General features: G+C 53.6%; 5 protein-coding genes across 5 annotated transcripts; 2 read left to right on the top strand and 3 right to left on the bottom strand.

The window, feature by feature from the left end:
- Positions 1-93: 93 nt before the first annotated feature.
- J4E88_009264 (uncharacterized protein) lies at positions 94-4,864 on the top strand (the record flags this gene model as incomplete). The annotated part of the gene is made up of 4 exons (XM_049402868.1): positions 94-100; positions 677-1,689; positions 1,913-2,170; positions 2,276-4,864. 4 exons carry the CDS (start codon positions 94-96, stop codon positions 4,862-4,864), a joined length of 3,867 nt encoding a protein of 1,288 aa, XP_049251356.1.
- A 627-nt stretch (positions 4,865-5,491) lies between these two features.
- On the top strand, positions 5,492-6,468 carry J4E88_009263 (uncharacterized protein; the record flags this gene model as incomplete). Its single annotated transcript, XM_049402867.1, has 3 exons — positions 5,492-5,666; positions 5,726-6,156; positions 6,220-6,468. The coding sequence occupies 3 exons, from the start codon at positions 5,492-5,494 to the stop codon at positions 6,466-6,468; spliced, it is 855 nt and encodes a 284-aa protein (XP_049251355.1).
- Positions 6,469-8,302: 1,834 nt separating this feature from the next.
- J4E88_009262 (uncharacterized protein) lies at positions 8,303-9,487 on the bottom strand (the record flags this gene model as incomplete). The annotated part of the gene is made up of 1 exon (XM_049402866.1): positions 8,303-9,487. One exon carries the CDS (start codon positions 9,485-9,487, stop codon positions 8,303-8,305), a length of 1,185 nt encoding a protein of 394 aa, XP_049251354.1.
- Positions 9,488-10,310: 823 nt separating this feature from the next.
- J4E88_009261 (uncharacterized protein) lies at positions 10,311-11,513 on the bottom strand (the record flags this gene model as incomplete). Its single annotated transcript, XM_049402865.1, has 1 exon — positions 10,311-11,513. One exon carries the CDS (start codon positions 11,511-11,513, stop codon positions 10,311-10,313), a length of 1,203 nt encoding a protein of 400 aa, XP_049251353.1.
- A 941-nt stretch (positions 11,514-12,454) lies between these two features.
- J4E88_009260 (uncharacterized protein) lies at positions 12,455-15,372 on the bottom strand (the record flags this gene model as incomplete). Its single annotated transcript, XM_049402864.1, has 3 exons — positions 12,455-12,529; positions 12,581-12,904; positions 12,952-15,372. The coding sequence occupies 3 exons, from the start codon at positions 15,370-15,372 to the stop codon at positions 12,455-12,457; spliced, it is 2,820 nt and encodes a 939-aa protein (XP_049251352.1).
- Positions 15,373-17,613: the final 2,241 nt, after the last annotated feature.

Below are 17,613 nucleotides of genomic sequence, written 5' to 3'. Positions count from 1 at the left end.
CGCTGTGATGGTTCATTGACGCCTTGGAAGACCTAGGAGCTGGCCTAGACGATCCGGCTGTGAACGACTCCAGGTCGATTGTCCACCCAAACCATGGAGGGTAGTCTTGTTTCCAGGCAAGCTATAATAGGGCCAGCGACACGTCACAGTACGAAGATATGAGCGCGTAAGTCAACGATTTTATGAGACATGCCCGCGAAGTTGAGCACACTCATTGTACTATTTGTATACATACATTCCATTGTTCTCAGATGATCCTGGAACCGACCTGTACATATAAGTCCTTCGTGTCTCACCTTTACCTCTCTCTTTGTCGTACTTTTCATGAATTCCCCAACTCGTTCCTCGCGCTGCTTGCTTGTTCTGACCCCACCAGTTCTATTTGCCAGTCCGGCCGTCGAGCAAACAAACACTGTCACAATCACAGCCGCGACTCCCTGCCCCAGACCGCTCCTTCCGACTTGCGCCTTCTTGACCCACCACGTGGCCCGGCGATATCGCATAACTAGCAAGCCAATGTCGCTTAAATACGTGACCTGCGCACTATCGACCTTTCTTTCCACTCTCCTCAGTCTAATCACTCGAAGCTGTGAACTAATGTCTGACGCTGATATGCACGGAATAAGGTGGGGCTTTGGTAGGCGCGTGGTAACTCCTGATGAGGAAGCAGCCATAGGTGACACTACGCCGCTACTCGGTTCGGAACGCTCTTACCGCAGCGAAGAGGCTGGAGGCGACTTTCCACCAACCATGGATGGCAATGATGCTTCCGCCGCCACGTCTTCAGCAACACCACGTCCGGTGACTCCCTTTGTCGCCGAACTACCGATTATTCATAGCCCATCGTTACCGGCAGTCATACACAGCTCAGGCCCTAGGCTGTCCGTCCTCCAGTCGTTCAGGCTTAGCAAGTTATACCGCAATCGGTTCCTATCGCCTACAGAACTGTCCTGCCATACCGACCACTCCACAGCACAGATGGAGTCGCAAATTCAAAATGACGACAAGAGCCTAATAATCGAAATACTGTCACCCGTTCTCGACCACCTGAAGGAACTGAAGGCGTTGACACCCGAGAGTCTACAGGACCACAATCAGACCCTCAACAACGAGACGCACGCTCAGGTTCTTAAGCAGAAGCTGCTACCGATAGGTCAGCTTATCGTGGACAGCCTCGAAACAGTCCCACTGGACCACCGGGGTTGGTTGGAGGGAGCTATATGCCATCACATCGCCGACAATTACTGGCCGCTGCCTGTCAACTTCTTCACCCATCTGAAGATCCAGGAGAAATACCGCAATGCGCTCTTCAGGTTGGCGCAGCGCACACCTGCCGGAGCCATCGAGCCGCATCCCAACAAGGACTCTCAGCAGCCTCAAGCACCAGCTATCGAGCCTGATCCGCCCCAACCATCGCTGGACCCGAGGGATAATCCGGACACGCCACCATTCCCCAAATCGACCGCTGAGCAACCTCAAGCATCAGCTATCGAGCAAGATCCGCCCCACCCGTCGCTGGAACCGAGGGATGATTCGGATACCACTGCACCATTTCCCGGATTGTCCATTCAGCAGCTACAATCATCAGTCGTTCAGGCCGCTCCGGGCTCTGGGGACTTTCTAGATCTAAACTTTTACGAGTTGAGAGCAGAGGCTATTGAAGAGGCCGATGCGAGGGACTTGGACAACGTATAGTACCCAATGGTCAAGTACCACCTTCTGCCTAGTCTTCCAAGGCTGGACCGAAAGATCCGGAAATGTCAAATGCCCATGTCACTCTTCAATCCTCAATGTACGGGCTATTGGGACGCTTCTTTCGAGATCAGCAACAACCAAGTTCAATGGAAGGTAGTGATACCTCATGTACGCATCGTATGTGAAACATTTACTGACTTTGTACATTCATCCTTAGGCTAAGCCTGATCCTAACACCATCCTTTACAACTACATGCTGCCCCCCGATCATATGACCAAATGTGTCATACCATTATTTGCGACACGCGGCCTGCTGGCAGATCTTGAGCTCGGCGTGGCCACGAAGATGAGCCACGAGTATCAAGACTCTAGGCAAAACCTGAGTGCAATGCTCGATTATGACATGCGTTGTTGCATCCTCTTTCTGACTCGCAAACGGCCCGATCTCCAACCATTCGAAGTACTGTGGTGCGCTGTAAGTGGGGTTTTGAAGTTGCACAAACCCTCGTTCGACAGATACGTTCAGGCACCTACAAAGATTCGCCAAAGGGTCAGACGAGACGGAATAGCAGCGTTTCAGAGAATGATAAAAGCCCCAGATTTCGACCACGTTGACCAATACCTTTGGAACGCGATGAGGGTGCTTGAGATCTATACTAGACCTCTGGTTACAAAAGAAAGTGTATTCCTCTGGATCGATTCCTTTCGTCTTGAGAACATCGACGTCATCTACGATTTACGCCTAGATGGCGCGAAAGCTCGAAAGAAATTGTTCGATTACCTCGAAGAGAGGCATCCTGGTGGCGAATCCATATGGCACAGCCTCGTGCAGAACTTCCACAGCCATGATGTAGTCAAATTTCCAGAGTACGCTACTCGACCACGCTCAATCGAAACCATTACTACCTGGGTATATTTCTTCACAGAGGCTCGACAGGGTGTTCTACTGAAGGGAATGGACTTCGACGCATTAGTCCTCGATGAAGCTGTAGCAGCTGTAGCAGCGGAGCAAAAGAAACCGAAAAAGAAGAACAAGCCGAGGAAACGTAAAGGTGCCAAATCGGGGGAGCTGCCTGATGAGAAGGAGCTGCCAGTTGCTCAAGAGAAGTGCACATCTCAAGACCTTCCTGTGTCTCTTGAACAACCTCCACAGAGGGACGACACGACACCGCAAGAGGAGTCTGTAACTCAAGAACAACACACATCCCCAGAGCAAGCTCTACCCCAGGAAGAGCCCCAAACCAAAAAGCAGCGCTTATCTCGAGAGCTATCGACTACGCCTACACCTTGTGGACCTACACCCTTTTCAACGCTGGAAGAGAAGGAGAAGAGCGAGCAGAAGCAGTCAACAGAGCAGTTAAAGAAGCAAAGAAAGAAGCAATCGAGATGGGAGAGGAAACATGGCAAGGCAGGAAAATCCGACGCTAACAAGCAAGCAGCCTCAATCACGGTGGAGGAGTCTTCGCCATCCGTTGTCGCGAAGGCCGATGACGGTGGTGACAGTGTTACTGGAAACGCCAACAAGGATAACGACGGTGTTATTGGCAGCAGTGTTATCAACGACGGTGGTGACCTTGGTGGCCACTTGTCTGCGGCTGATTCGGTTCCTAGCGATGAAGCGCCTACCAATCAAGAGACGGTTCAAGAGCATCCAAGCAACAGGTACGAAGTTTTGATGGCCAAGCCGTCGAAACACGCTGGGAAGTCCACCGGAAAGCTAGCGTTCCATGCCGATAGTGAAGATGACATGAAGAAGGCCATGGAGGAGAGTCTTCTGAACGACCCGGGTAGTTGGTCAAAGGTGCAAGGGCGCGCGAAAGTGCGACCAAAGCAGAAGCAGAAACAGCGCACCGACGATCGCAAGAGTATCCAAGATGCGTACAAAGAGAGAGGCTATGCAACTGCTGTTACCGATGCACAGTTGGACAGGGCAAGAGCTGAAGTGAAATCGAGAGAGGCACGGGCGGACTATCTCAGATCAAAAATAACGAGATTGTCTGCTCTGATACCAGGTGAGGGCAGCGCCGAATCAATCAAAGAACACAACAGTACCGCTTGCGGGCAGCCTACATCCTGGTCAGCGCTTTTCAAACCTACGGAGAATGACACGGGGCGCAACCCTCCTCAAGAAGCCGCTCCGTCTACGAATGCTGTCGACACGCGACCGCGTACCGCAACTGCCACGGAGAACCGTGAACCCATTCAAGAGAGCGCACAATCTGCGAGCCATCACATTCTTGCGCAATCAGAACCACCCGTAAGGCAAGAGCAATTCAAGGACTCAAAGCCATCCAAGGTTGTTGCCGGCGCGGCATCGACTCCCACATCAGGCACAGAGAACAGTGAGTCTATCAAGGAGACCGTACGGCCTGTGAGCCATCACACGACTATGCAATCAGAACCACCAGTTCATCAAGAGAGTCTCAAGGATCTGAAGCTGTCTAAGGACGTGGCGGGCGCAGGATCGACTTCCACGTCAGGCACGGAGAAGAGCAATTCCACCAAGGAGACAGTACAGCCTGTAGATTCTCAGAATGTTGCGGAGCAAGAAGGTCCGGCAGATAAGGGGGCATCCGGGGACTTTACACCATCTGAAGATGCTGCGGGTGCGGGATCGACTTCCACATCTGGCATAGAGAACAGCAGTCCGATCAAGGAGACGGTACTGCCTGCGGAGCCTCAAGATATTGCGCAATCGGAGCATCCGGTAGAGAAGAAGGAATCCAGGGACCTCGCGCCATGCGAAGATGCTGCTGGTGCAAAATCAACTCCTGCGCCCAGCGCAAGGAACGAAGGCTCCACGACAGAGAGCGCACAAACTGTCGACCCTCACTCGTTTGCGCAGACAAGCATACCGATGGATGAGGAGGCTCCCGAACCTCATCATAGTCGTGAGGCCAGCTCGCCGCCACCTGCGAATTCTCACGCTCCTGCGCAACCGCAATCGTCGCTGGATGAAGAGGCCTCCAAAGACTACGACGGTCATGAGGACGACATAGAGTCGCTTCCGAAAGTCAGTACCCCAAACCAGCCGTTAGTTGTGGTCGACTCGGCTGTGTCGCATGTGGAGCAGTGGCTTGCAAGCAAATACTCGGCTGCCTTCGCCGGGCTCACGCAGGCGGAAATAGACAATGCGCACTGGCGCCCTCAGGACTCGGAAGTGACTTAGAGGCAGGAATCGTTGAGGGCTTCATAACATGATTGAGACGAAAGACAGGCGAATGGAGGGCGGCGACAGGGTAGTGGAGGAGCATGATAGAATCGTCGCGCCAATTTTTGACCGGTACTTCCGGCATGTGGTGCAGGTATGACAACGTCAGATAGAGGGCTTAGAGGTATCCAATAGACATTCCAACCCAAGCATACAAATTTCCAGACGTGCATCGTATATCGTATCGTCGTAGCGCGGGATCTAGTGTAACGGGCGGGCGATGCAGGGGTTTCAGGGTACGCGAAGTGGATACCCGCATCTCGTTCCTGAGTGCACAGCCTCCGTCTCGTAGGGCTATCCGCGTATTCGTCTCGGAGTGGATCACTACATGGGTCTCTTGCGCTTTTGGGTGCAGCTTGCGATGGACGCAGTTGTATAAGGAGGAATGATGTCTGTGATGATGGATTTTACAAGCCACACATTCATTCCGTTTGTCTTCGTCCTGTCGCTTTTCAACACATACTTCCAGTTCTTTCACATTCGTTTACGACGACTGCTCGTGTGCTGCGGAACGGCGTGCTCCTTCTCTTCCTTCGTCAACCTTCTTAGGCATCTTCAGCCATAGTTTACCCCCGAAGCATCACAATGGCAGGCGACACGTCAACAGACAAAGAGGCGTACGCTCTCTTTCCCTATGAGCCCAGCAAGGTCGGCGCCATCCTCTTTGCTGTCCTCTTCGGCCTAAGCACAATCTACCACCTTTTCCAAATGATCCGAGGTCGCGCGTGGTTCTATACAGCTTTTGTAATCGGATCAATAAGTACGTCTCCCCTTCCCTCCTGCCTCTCATAGCAACCCGCACTAACAATGCCCACCCAGTGATGACAATCGGCTACGCAGCCCGCTACCTCTCCGCGCAATCCCCCTCCGAACTAATGCCCTACATCATGCAATCCCTCTTCATCATCCTCCCGCCTTCGCTCTACGCCGCAACAATCTACATGATCTACGGGCGCCTCGTCGTCTTCGTAAACGCCGAACACGCTTCCGTTATCCGACCTACGTTGGTAACCAAGATCTTCGTCTGCGGCGACGTCGTTGCATTCCTCATGCAGTCTGGCGGTGGCGGCATGATGGCGCAGGCAGACATGGCGGATATGGGACAGAAGATCATGCTGCTGGGACTGTTTGTGCAGTTGGCGTTCTTCGGCTTCTTTGTCGTGGTCAGTGCCATATTCTATTTCAGGATGAGGAGTGCGCCTGAGAGGTATACGGTGCCGAAGTATGGGAAGTATGCGTGGCCGACTTTGGTAAGTTGCTTTCCTTTCTTCTCATCTCCTTCGTCGACGCACGATGTACTAATTTCATGGCAGTACAAACTCCTTGCCATCGCGGCCGTTGTCATCATCGCTCGCTGCATCTTCCGTGTCATCGAGTTTGGACAGGGTCATAGTGGGTATCTGGCTTCGCATGAGGTGTACATGTATGTTTTCGATACGCTGCCCATGTTCTTGGTACAGGTCTTGTTCCATTTTGTACGCGCGGATGATGTGTTTGGAACGAACCATCGGCAAGTGAAGAAGTTGGACAGCGAGATCATCGGATTGTATGAGAGGGCGTGAACAGGAATTCTGCTGTCTTTTTGTACTCTACGAGATGTTACGGGCGTTGGTATCGCATTTGAGTTTGGCGTGGCATGATTACGGCGTTTAGTTGTCCTACGGATTTGACGACCTTGTTTATTTAGAAATCGCATTGAACTTTTGATAGACATCAGTGCGTGCATCTTCAATCTGCTGCCCAGGTGTTGTGGTGTTTAGGGGAAGTCGCCGGGATGGAAAGTCTCGCTCGCCGAGTGGGCCGAGGTTCACAAATTGGGTTAGCACCAACCTGTTTCTAGCTTCCTCGTATCTCGTTCTTCGTTTCTCGTTCGCGTTGCTGCCATCCCCAAAGCCTCTCTACTACTTTTTCCTCGCCTATAATATCAAGCTCTTGATGCAATTGGTCAGTTCCAATGGCCCTGAAAAGAAAAGCGCACTCGAAATCGCGGACGGGCTGTGCCACGTGCAAACGCCGCCGGATCAAGGTACGAAGCATGTCGTACTACAACCTCCATTCTGACGCGCGCGATAGTGCGACGAAGCAAAACCTCGATGTTCGCATTGCGTGAGGCATGAGGTCGCCTGTGTATACCCAGAATACATTCCCGTGCGAGCCAAAAGTTCGATTGAACACGCGTCTTCTCGTGCTCAAACACCGGCAACTCCGACCGCATTCCAGCTAGCGTCCCCTCAGAACGACCCTTTCGCAGCGAGCACACCATGTTCCGAAACCCAGGTCATTCCCTCATTCTCCTTGAAGGATATGTCCCTATTGCATCACTGGACGATGGCCACCAGTCTTTCCATACTACCCGGCGTGCCGGCGGTCACCCAGCTGTGGCAGGTGGTCTTCCCAGAAATAGCATACAAACACGCATACATGATGCACTGTCTCATCAGTCTCTCCGCTTTACACGTTGCATATCTCAATCCTGACGACAGACGCGCGAATCTCCACATCGCAGCGCATCATCACACGGTCGCTCTCAGCGGATTTAGAGCAGATATCGACACGATTGGCCCGCACAACGCTGAAGCAGTCTTTGCTACTTCTACGCTGATGTTCTTCTACGCTTTCTGTACCTTTTCCAAACTTTCAGATGCCAACGCGGACAAACAGCAAGATAGCGACAACACCAACGATAGCCTATCAATACGGACATCGCGTATTTTGGGTGCAGAATGGATACCCCTTGTGCGCGGTATCCAGGCTGTGATAGGTCCTATCTACGAACATCTCAAAGAGGGCCCTCTGAAATCAACGCTCCATCTAAAGGACTGGGATGATATGGATCCCAACATGCAGCCGGGACCGGATGATCAGCACGTGGTGCGCATCAAGCAAACGTGGGCTGACGATGGAAACAAGGCAGTATACGACGAGACGCTGTATTTGTTGAGGAAGATGAGTGCATGGGTCCTTCATTTCCGGAAAACGTGGGAAGATCAACAGGAGGAATGGGGATATAACGGTAGTTGGTCTGCTGTAAGTTGCTAAATCCTACTCTCCAGGTCTACTTGACACCTTTACTAACTCAGGGCTGTTGCCGCTGTTGATACAGCCGTTCGTTTGGCTATCTTTAGTACCGAAAGAATACTTCAAGTTGCAGCAACAACGGCAGCCATTGGCTTTACTCATTTTTGCTTACTTTGGCGCACTGTTAGAACAGCTTCACACAGGTTGGTGGACGGCAGGTTGCGGCACGAGCATCGTTGGTGTAGTAGATGACTTCCTGGGATCTTATTGGGCCGAATGGATGGAATGGCCAAAACAAGTGGTCAACCAACAGCAACAGCGGCAAACATCCGAAAACCAAAGCACCGCTATCCCATAACTCGATCGAGAAACGCGTTCTCAAGCCACAATACCCAACGCCTCGTAAACCGTTGCAATAAACTCCGACGTCCTCGGATTTCCCATACCACCCTTGCCCTTCTCATTCGTCTGCCCCAACCCGGCTGCATCCATCTTGTTCATAACATATCCAAACGTCATCTTCCTATCCGCGTCGGCAATAACCCGGCTTCCGCCCCAACCACCCCAAGTCGCCGCCCGTCCCAGTGGCAGATCAGCCATGATGCTTCCTTCGGCTGGCAGCCCGAATCCCAGTCCAAGACGAACATTCATCGGAATAACAAGATCCTTCTCGGAATGCTGCTGCGTCGTGAAAATCTGATCAAGAGTCTTGCCAGAGAGGAAAGAAGGGTTTTCCAAGGAGATGACGGACATGAGACGAACGAGAGCGCGCGCATTACTGTATCCGTTCGCCGCACCAACGACCGAACCCCTCCAGACTGCTTGGTTGGCCCAGTCAGCGTCCATGCCGGGGTTGATGCCCATAGACTTGAACATGATGCTCTTTGTATCAATGGCCATGCCCTCCATATTCTCTTGGTGTTGTGGCGGGGGAATAATATCGGCGACTCTGTGCCACTCCTTCTCCGGGACACCAAGTTGAAAGTCCGCCGCAAGTGGACGAGACAGTTCCTCGGCGATGAACTCTTGCATTGGCTTCCCGGTTACACGACGGATCAACTCGCCGAGGAGATGGCCCATTGTGAGTCCGTGGTAGCCGTTCGCGGTACCGGGTTCCCACCACGGTGCCTGTTGCTCCAACAACTTCGTACTCTTCTCCACATCGCAGACATCCTCGATTGTAACGGGTCCCTCCCAGCCACTCACTCCACTCGCATGCGAAAGAAAGTGGCGAACTTCCACGCCTTCCTTTCCATTCGCGGCGAATTCAGGCCAGTACTTGCTTACCTTCTCGTTTGGATCCAGAAGACCCCGGTCGATGCACAGGAGAGTCGCCAGCGCGCAGATGGTCTTGCTAGACGACCAAATACACGTTATAGTGTCCTTCTCCCATGGTCGTGTTCGGGCTTCATCTGCGTAGCCGCCCCAGAGATCGACGACTTCCTTCCCGTCGAGGTTGACGCAGATGGAGGCGCCGAGCTCTTCTCCCGAGTCGAGGTAGGATTGAAATACGGACTTGACTTTCGCAAAGCGCGGGTCGCATGTTCCTTGGACTTTGGCCATGGTGATGTGAGGGGGTAAGGAGTAGGCTTGGATGGTATATCGTGATAAGGCCGTCTCGTGGTGAGGTTGGTTGTGAAGACGTAGTATGAGTTTACTTGTAGACCAGATGCTCGAACTCTGAATGATGGATTCACGTATCCAGACGAGCAGTACTTGTACTTTTCAAATTCAACAATGGCATCGTCTCCCAACCTGACGGGGATGAACCCACTCGGTCCGCCGTATAGAGCGTATAGCCATCGGCTGCGGAACGTCTGTATTCCGAACTCGGAACGCGGACTAACAAGGACGACGACAAATGGCGTGGTATGAAAACGCACAACTTGCTGCGTTGCGCTGCATCTACGCGTGGTCTTAGAGTTGCCGTATACTGATGCCGCTGTAGTCGGATCACCCCTCGGCCGACGCCAGCTGCTTCTTAGCGGTATTCCGTATTTCTTTGTGCGGCGGCTTCGGTGCTACTCCACTACCTAGCTGCCCAGAGATACTCCGCACATTCACAAGCTGCGGAAGCGGAGTCGAAGTCGTCCCGCAACTGACATATGTTGGTTGAATGACTTCATACCGAGAATCAAACGATTGAGCGCAGTGAAAAGTGATTACCTAGGTACTGATGGCATGTATGTCGACTTCTGGCACGAGAACACCAGCTTGTCCAGGTCGCACACAACGACTCTTCTCTCACTCTGGATACTGAAAACCACTTTTCAATCCGAATAATACTACTGCATCCCAAGTCCGTGAGCATGAGGAGGACCCCAGATCCCCATACGCCCCAACACAATCACTCCATGACATCTCCACCCATCCCCGTCCCCTACCCCTACTTGAGAAACTTACTAACAAGCCCCTTCCCGCCCTTAATCAAATTCTTAACCTCCCTCTTGATATCATCCGTCGAGTTCCCGCCCTGATGTCCCGGCTGCATGAATCCCCCACCCGCACCGCCCTCCCCACCACAATGGCCCTGACCACCACAAGTACCACCAGGACAACCTTGGATGAAATGCTCAACTTCACCGCAGCATCTCCCACACTCGCCCGAGCCCATGAACGGACCTCCTTGACCCCATCCCACGCGCATGATGCGGGCTTTGCGACCTTCCCATCCAGTCTTCGCATCCGTGGCGTGAAAGCAGCCCCAGACCTCTGGACCGCCGGGCCCGTTGACTAGGACGAAGTTGCCGTGTCCTGGACCATAAGGCGGAGAGTCGTCGCGAGCGGCTTTGAGAAGGGGTTTGTTAGATTTGGCCCAGGAGTGTGGGTCAAGCGGGTGGCCACCGGTGTAGTACAGGATATTCATTTTGTACTCGTGTGTCCAGCTTCCCGCGCAACTGTACACAAGACCCATCCAACGGCCGTCTGGTGAGCAGAGGAACTGCGGGCCCTCGTTTATGCCGCTGGTGCCTGAGAACTCGAACTGCAGGTCTGGAGTGCTGATGCGGATCGGGTGGCCTGTACATTCTGTCGGTGAGACCATTTCGATGATGAAGATTTCTTGACGCGACTCGTCGGCGTGGGTACCGAGGGGCCAGCCTGAGTAGACGAAAAGCATGGAGCCGCCTAGTGTGACGACTGTACCGTCGATTGCCCATTGCTCTTCGGGGAGACCGCCTAGTCGGCCGAAGAAGTTCCATTTACTTGGCTCCAGAGGGTCTTCTTCTGAGGGTGGTCCTGCTAGGACAAACATGCGATGCGACTTGTTGCCATGCTTGGGGTCGTCGGCCGCGAAGTAGACATACCAGCGGCCGTGGATGGAGTGAAGTTCGGGTGCCCATAAGTCGGCGGAGTAGGGCTGGTCTGGTGGGGGACGCCAGATCACGTTCTTCTTGCACTTCTTCTCAAAGTCGAAGAGTGAGTCCGCGGACCAGATCTCGATGTGGCCGCCGCAGGTGAAGGTCATGTAGTACGTGCCTTTGTCCCAGAGTACGTATGGATCCGCACAGCTGCTGCTCGTGATGGTGAGGATCGTGTCGTGGTATTGCGGTCTTTGGGCAGGCCATGCTGGCTGCAGTTGTTGCGCCATCTTTACTGCCTTTGCCTTTTGGTCCGATCCCGAACTTCAGCTGCTAGTGCGAGTATCGTTTGGAGAGGCCTTAGAACCGATGAAAGAGGTCGGATACGCTCTCAGATGGAGTGAAAGTGCTAGCTACTGTAGCAAATCTAGATCGTTGACTGCACTATCAGCGTGTGGCTGTGTGCATGTGATCTCTGCTCCAAGGCGCACGCGCGTAACAGCTGTATGATGACGTCATCGCGTACAATCATTTTCTTGGTTAGTACTACATAGCCGGACTGCTTCACCTTAAGCAGGCGCGTATGGGGACGGACCGAAAGGCTGTGGAGGTGTGATGCAGAAAAGTTGGCAATTACTGCCGAGGCGAAAACGGGGTCCAATGTGGCAGTGAAGTGGGGGAAGGTGCAAGCCACAGGTCTGATTGCATGTTCTTGCAGGCACTATCAATATGACAGGGTGTTCAGCATTCTTGACTGTGTTATGATTATACTGTTACCTAAAGGTTCTTCCTAGCCCGGCTACATTACTATACAACAGTCCGTCCATGATCATAGTACCTCATAACTCAGCCAAAATAGTCCGATTATCCAAGGTGGCTGAAGCGCATGCCCGAAAGTCATGCCCACATTAGAGCCCGGCAGAAGCCCGTGTATCCGTCACCGCCGCAATAAACAATAATAATATTTCCTGTAAAGAGTCCAAATCTTTACATGCTCTGGTGTCCTGCCCTTTGAGTCGAAGACTGGGTATCCAGCATTGCCAACGACTTTAGCCAAGAAAGCAGAGATCGGCGAATGTCATAAGGCATTGTAAAAGAAAAGCACCGTAAACGCCGTGCCAGATCCAAAAAGACCGGGAACGGCAAGATCGAGTCCAATAAATAAGTTGCGTTGGAAGGTATATAGTGTGATGGCATTATACGTTGAATGAGTGTGTGTCGGTGTTTCACACTATAGCTCTGTCTTGAGCGTCTCATCGACAGTAAGTTCGCCAGACTCGATGCGGTCTACGCGAAGTACGAGCTCCTGTATTACCATTAGTATGTCGAATATTACGGTTGCTGTTGTAGCGCTTACCTTGAGAGCTCTAGCGGTCTTGAATGCAAGCGGCGGAATCCTGTCGCGACCTCCACCGTTGATGTCGACAGCAAGCATACTCTGTCTGCATTCGTCGAGCACCTCTACTACGGGAAGCGCGTGCTTTTTCAATGCAGGGTTGGAAAGCTGATTTACAGCATCATAGGTCTTGTTACCAGTGTCGTCGACTGCTTGCGAGATGTCCTGGATGTACTCGTAAATTTGTTGCTCGTCACCGGGCGTAGAATCAGGGTTCGAGCGGATGAGATTGACAAGCGGCTGTATGCTCTGGACGAGGAGTGCTGTCTGATCTTCAAGGTAGTTCTGCCAACGTTAGTAGAGGTTGACTACTGGTATTGGTTGGAATGTACCTTGAAATCGAGCATACCGCTATCACTTGCGCCATTAGTACCGTTCATGGCTCCGCTTTGCCCGTCGTATCCGCTGTAGGGAGAGCTATAGGTGCTGTACCTGGTAGTGTCACTGCTGCCGCCTTTGCTGCTACGACTGCGCTGGTGACCGTATGCCGAGGTCGAACCGCTGCTGTTGGTGTTGTCGTTGGTGTTGCTCGGCGAGTACGCACTGTAGTTGTTCTGTCCAGCCGGCTTTAGTGGCATCGGCCTATCAGCATCCTCATCGTCTGCCTCAAGCTCGTCTTCTGGTGTCGGTCGTACTTTGACATGTTTGACTAGCTCGACAACAGCTGTTGACAAGTGACTAGCTGCAGCGTCCAAAAGACTGACTGGTGACAGTCCGCCAGATGCCGTGTGGTTCTTGGTAGCAGTGATGAGGTTGTTGGCCGTAGCGCTGACACGAGACTTGAGCTTTGCTTGCTGCTTCTCAGGGCTTGCAAAGAGGTCGCCGCTCACACTGCTGGTGGGAGACTGGACTTGTGACAGAGAAGTGCTGTCAATGTCACCGGTAATGGCTCGTACACACTTGACGACATGGCGCATACTCTCGAGAGTCTGCTCTGAGTTTGCTCTTCTCGCAGTCTGCAGCAGCTCATCAATGCTCAGCTGGAACTTGGTGATGTGAACATCTTTGACCAATCCGTCTGGCGTCGTAAAGGCAGCATCGCGGGTGATGTTGGTTTGGTTCAGGGACATGAGCTGTTGTAAGCCCATAGAAGATGCCTTTAGGTTTCGCAGTTGTGTCTTTGCCTTGGCATATCTCGATTTCCAGTCTTTGAGCTCCGTCTCGAGTGATGACACTTGATTCGCCATTTGCTCTTCCTTTTCGGCCGCGGCATCGCTGCGGGCAGAAAGTTCTTTCATCTCCTGCAAGAACATGGCTGCGTCTCTTCGTACTTCTTCGGCGACCTGCTGTTGTTCACCCAACTCTCGTTCAAGCTCCTCACATCGTTGTCGCCATTCACCATCTCCGTTGTCATGCGCTTGCTGAGGTGCTCGAGACTGGAGATCTTCGATCTGTGCACGGAGGCTGCTCTCGACGTCTTCGTTTTCGTTGCGCAATCTATCTATCTCGGAACGAAGTGAAGAGTTGAGATTCTCAGCCTGTTGAACCTTTTGTTCAAGCGAATTCCGAAGTTGATCCCACTCCGCACGCTCGGAAGCCGAAGCACCGTCGCGTGTCTTATCGGTATCTTGAAGTCGCTGGAGTTCGTCGTCCTTGTTCCGTATGGTGGTTTCCAAAGAGCCAATCTTCTCCTGCAACTCAGCCAGTTGGTTTTGCAGATCTGCGGTCATCTTTTCCTGCGCCATGCTCATGCTCTTCGCGCTCTTGTTCGTTTGCCGCCTGGCAGCAGCACCTTCCAGATTGAACGCATCGTCGTCATCTGCTCCGCTGTCATCGTCATCTTCGACCAGGGTGCCTTTGTTCGGCACAATCGTGTTTGACTGGAACGTCTTCGGCAGTGGCCGCCCGAACGAGCCACCCGACCCATTTGAACCGGGCCGCAGCCCGCCTGGTGGACCTGGGGGCCCTCCTTGGGGTCCGCCCATGGGTCCGCCCATTGGAGGTCCCCGATAGCCTGGGCCTGGCGGAGGTCGTCCGCCCATGCTGTTCGGTGTACCGCCTCTACTCGGAGGCCCTCTGTTACTTATGCGACTCGCGATGCTGCCGTTGGGGCTCGAGGATCGTGGGGGAATGTCGCCGCTGGTGAAGCGCGGGAACCTGCGCTCGAGTTCGTAGAAGACGTCGGTCGCGAGTTGACGGAAGCGCTCGAGAGGCAGCGTGGAGAGCTTTTGTCTCGCCTGATTCCGTTTCGGGTGGAAGTTGTTCTTGGGTAGGAGGTATTTGGGGGTGTCGTTGCCAGGCGCTCCTGGGCCTCCCCGCTTGCGGTCCTGCTCTCTGCGTATCGACTCATCATATACGTCGGTGCTGAGCTCCTGGAACTGCACAGCAGACAGGCGGGTCAGCTTGTCCTTGGCACGGCTCGGGCGCGGGTTGCCCTTCTCGTCATTGAGATACGGCCCCAAGTAGGCCTTGAGCACTCTAAAATGTTCCGACATGGTCTCCTCTAGCGCTTGCATTTTCCTAGGGTCTATCATGGGCCGCGTGTTTTCACTGATGCTGGAGGCGTACAGGCCTGTACCGTCGCTCGATCGGCCTACTGAGCTGGGCGGCGAGGGGTTGCCATTGCCGGTGCCAGGGCGCATACCATTGAGCATGCCGCCATCGGGGTTGCTGGGCCCGTATGTGTTGGGAGGAATGGTCGGCGAGTACGGATTGTCGCCGCCAATGTTCCGGTAGCCGTTGATGGGCGACCACTCTTGGCTGTCGGTGGAGAGGGGCGATAGGGCGCCATTGCGGGTGTTCATGGCATTCATCGTGGTTGCGTCGCGTTTCACCCCGCGGGTTGCCGCTGTCACAGGGATCGTATCCGTATCGGGGCGTGTTAGTGGGCTTCAGATGGGAGCGAAGGTTTGCAAAAGCAGAGAGCGTGGCGGGCGGCGAGGGCTGCTGGTGAAACTCTAGGCGTGGTAGGAGTCGACGGGCGTTCGGCAATGTTCCGAAATGCGATGCGGTGAAGGAGCGAATGCAAACAAAGCAGCGCAGCACGTCAGCCAGCCAAGGGAGTGGAATGCACGCCAGCGGTCTAGTCAAAGAGGCCGAGGTGCGGTGCGAAGAGAGCGACAATCAGAACCAGAATATTACTACGAGTATGCAGGAACCCAGCAGCCGGGGCCATTGACACTTATGAGGCTGCCCGCTGCTGTTGTCCAATGTCGGTGATGCTGCCCCTTTCGCGCGGCCTTGGCTGGGGCATTTAGGCGCTAGCTAGCAGCCAGGCGGGCGGCATGGCAAGGGCGCTCAACACTGAAGCCGTCGACGCTCCCCGTGGTGTTTATAGCGGGACCTGGCAATAGTGAATGTCGCAATCAGCCTGCCCTGGGAGTCCTGTCCTGCCAGTCTTATGGCAGGCAGCGGTACCATGAACGTCGTGATAGAGGTCCGCGTTTTACGAAGAGATTGCCATGGCCATCCCGGCCGTCGGGTCTGGCCCGGCGATCATGGGCCAACACTGTGGAGACTGAACTAATTTCGTACAGCGAATACGCAAATTGATGGGGTATAGAACAGTCTATCATATACAGACTACGATGTAGAAATAGAACATATGATGCCACGCGTCTCGCTGGTGGCTGTTCCCAGTCGACGCCTCTCCCGCTCGCTATAGAGCAAGTGCACCCTTGCCAAGCCACAACACGTGCGCAGCTTCGTCACGTGTCAACCACCGACCCTCGATCTACTCCGAACCGTCCCTAACGAGCTCTCTTGATCTTCGAAGGCGCCTGGTTCCGGCATTCTGGACAGAGCCAATCCCCCAATGGCTCTTCCTTGATGCCCACACACTCCCAGTGGAACCACTGATACCGACAATTGTCGTTATCGCAGGCCACCATATCGCCGAAGCTAACGCGCTGGCATGTGCAGTACTTGGTGTCATCCGACTCATCTTCCTCTGCATCGCCGCCCCCCATGCCTGACATATCTTCGTCTTCGGTGCCCGCTTCACTTGCCACGCTCTCATCGTCCGCCGTCGTCGATGGCGATGCTCGTGACCCGCCCTTGCGGCGTTTCTTGTTGACCCCAGACTTGGCGGTAAGGGCCGCCTTGCGCAGCGGTTGCTGTGGTTTCGCCTTTTTTACTGTGAGTGCATTCTTCTGCGGCCGGGGTCCTACGCTGCCTGCGCGCGATCCAGGTGTGGACGGTTTCGGGGTCCCGGGCCCTATAGACCCTTGCCGGCCCAGGTTTGAAGATGCTGCAGGGAGAGGGCCAATGCTTCCTGTCGGTCGGCGACGCTTGCTGTCGCTTCCTGCCGAGAGTTCACGCTCCTGTCGCGCGTTCGCCTGTATGGCACTCTGCTGGTTTGTGAGTCGTTGCTGGTTCAACAGCGCCTGTGTTTGCATGCTCTGCAGCGATGGATTCATCCTCGAATTTAAACCTACGTTTGTCGCATTAGTAAGTCGTGCGATGGCAGCGGCCTGGGCAAGGTTTGGAGCACCACCGCCGTTGCCAGACACGGGGAGCAGCGGTGTGTTGGACCCTGTATTCGACTGCGACGCTGGTGGCACCAAGTTACCTGGAGAGTTCCTCAAAAGTGACGGCATCTCCGGGTCAGTAGGTATTGAACCATCGTTTTGCAGGTCTCGTAATTTGATATCGAGTCGCTTTACGTGACGGTCGAGCTGGTATCATAAGTAGATGTAACAGAATTCGTTACGAATGACATACCAGCGCAGCCGCCTTGTCGACAAGCCCTATCTTCTCCTCTTGCAGGATCTGTGCCTTCTCATAGTTTGCCATGATGGTTTTCGAATACCCAGCCTCTTTTGGGTTCTCGACTAGGCTGCCATTGAGTTTGATGAATTTTTGTATGCTGCCGTCGCGTTGCTGTATGCCAGACTTCAGTTCTTGGATTTGGTTGTCCTTGGCCTGCACTTCTTCGTAGAGATGCGTAATCTCTGCTGGAAGGTTTGCAACTGCTACTTGTTAATTGCGAAGTCGCGCACAATGCTCTGATCAAAGTTACCATCATGTATGAACTGTTCGAGTACTGTTGCCGC

This window comes from Alternaria novae-zelandiae, assembly GCF_023758075.1.
Source record: "Alternaria novae-zelandiae strain BMP 2774 chromosome Unknown scaffold_23, whole genome shotgun sequence".
Taxonomy (NCBI): domain Eukaryota; kingdom Fungi; phylum Ascomycota; class Dothideomycetes; order Pleosporales; family Pleosporaceae; genus Alternaria; species Alternaria novae-zelandiae.
Note: the sequence above shows the minus strand (reverse complement) of the source record. Positions and strands in the feature narration are given on the sequence as shown.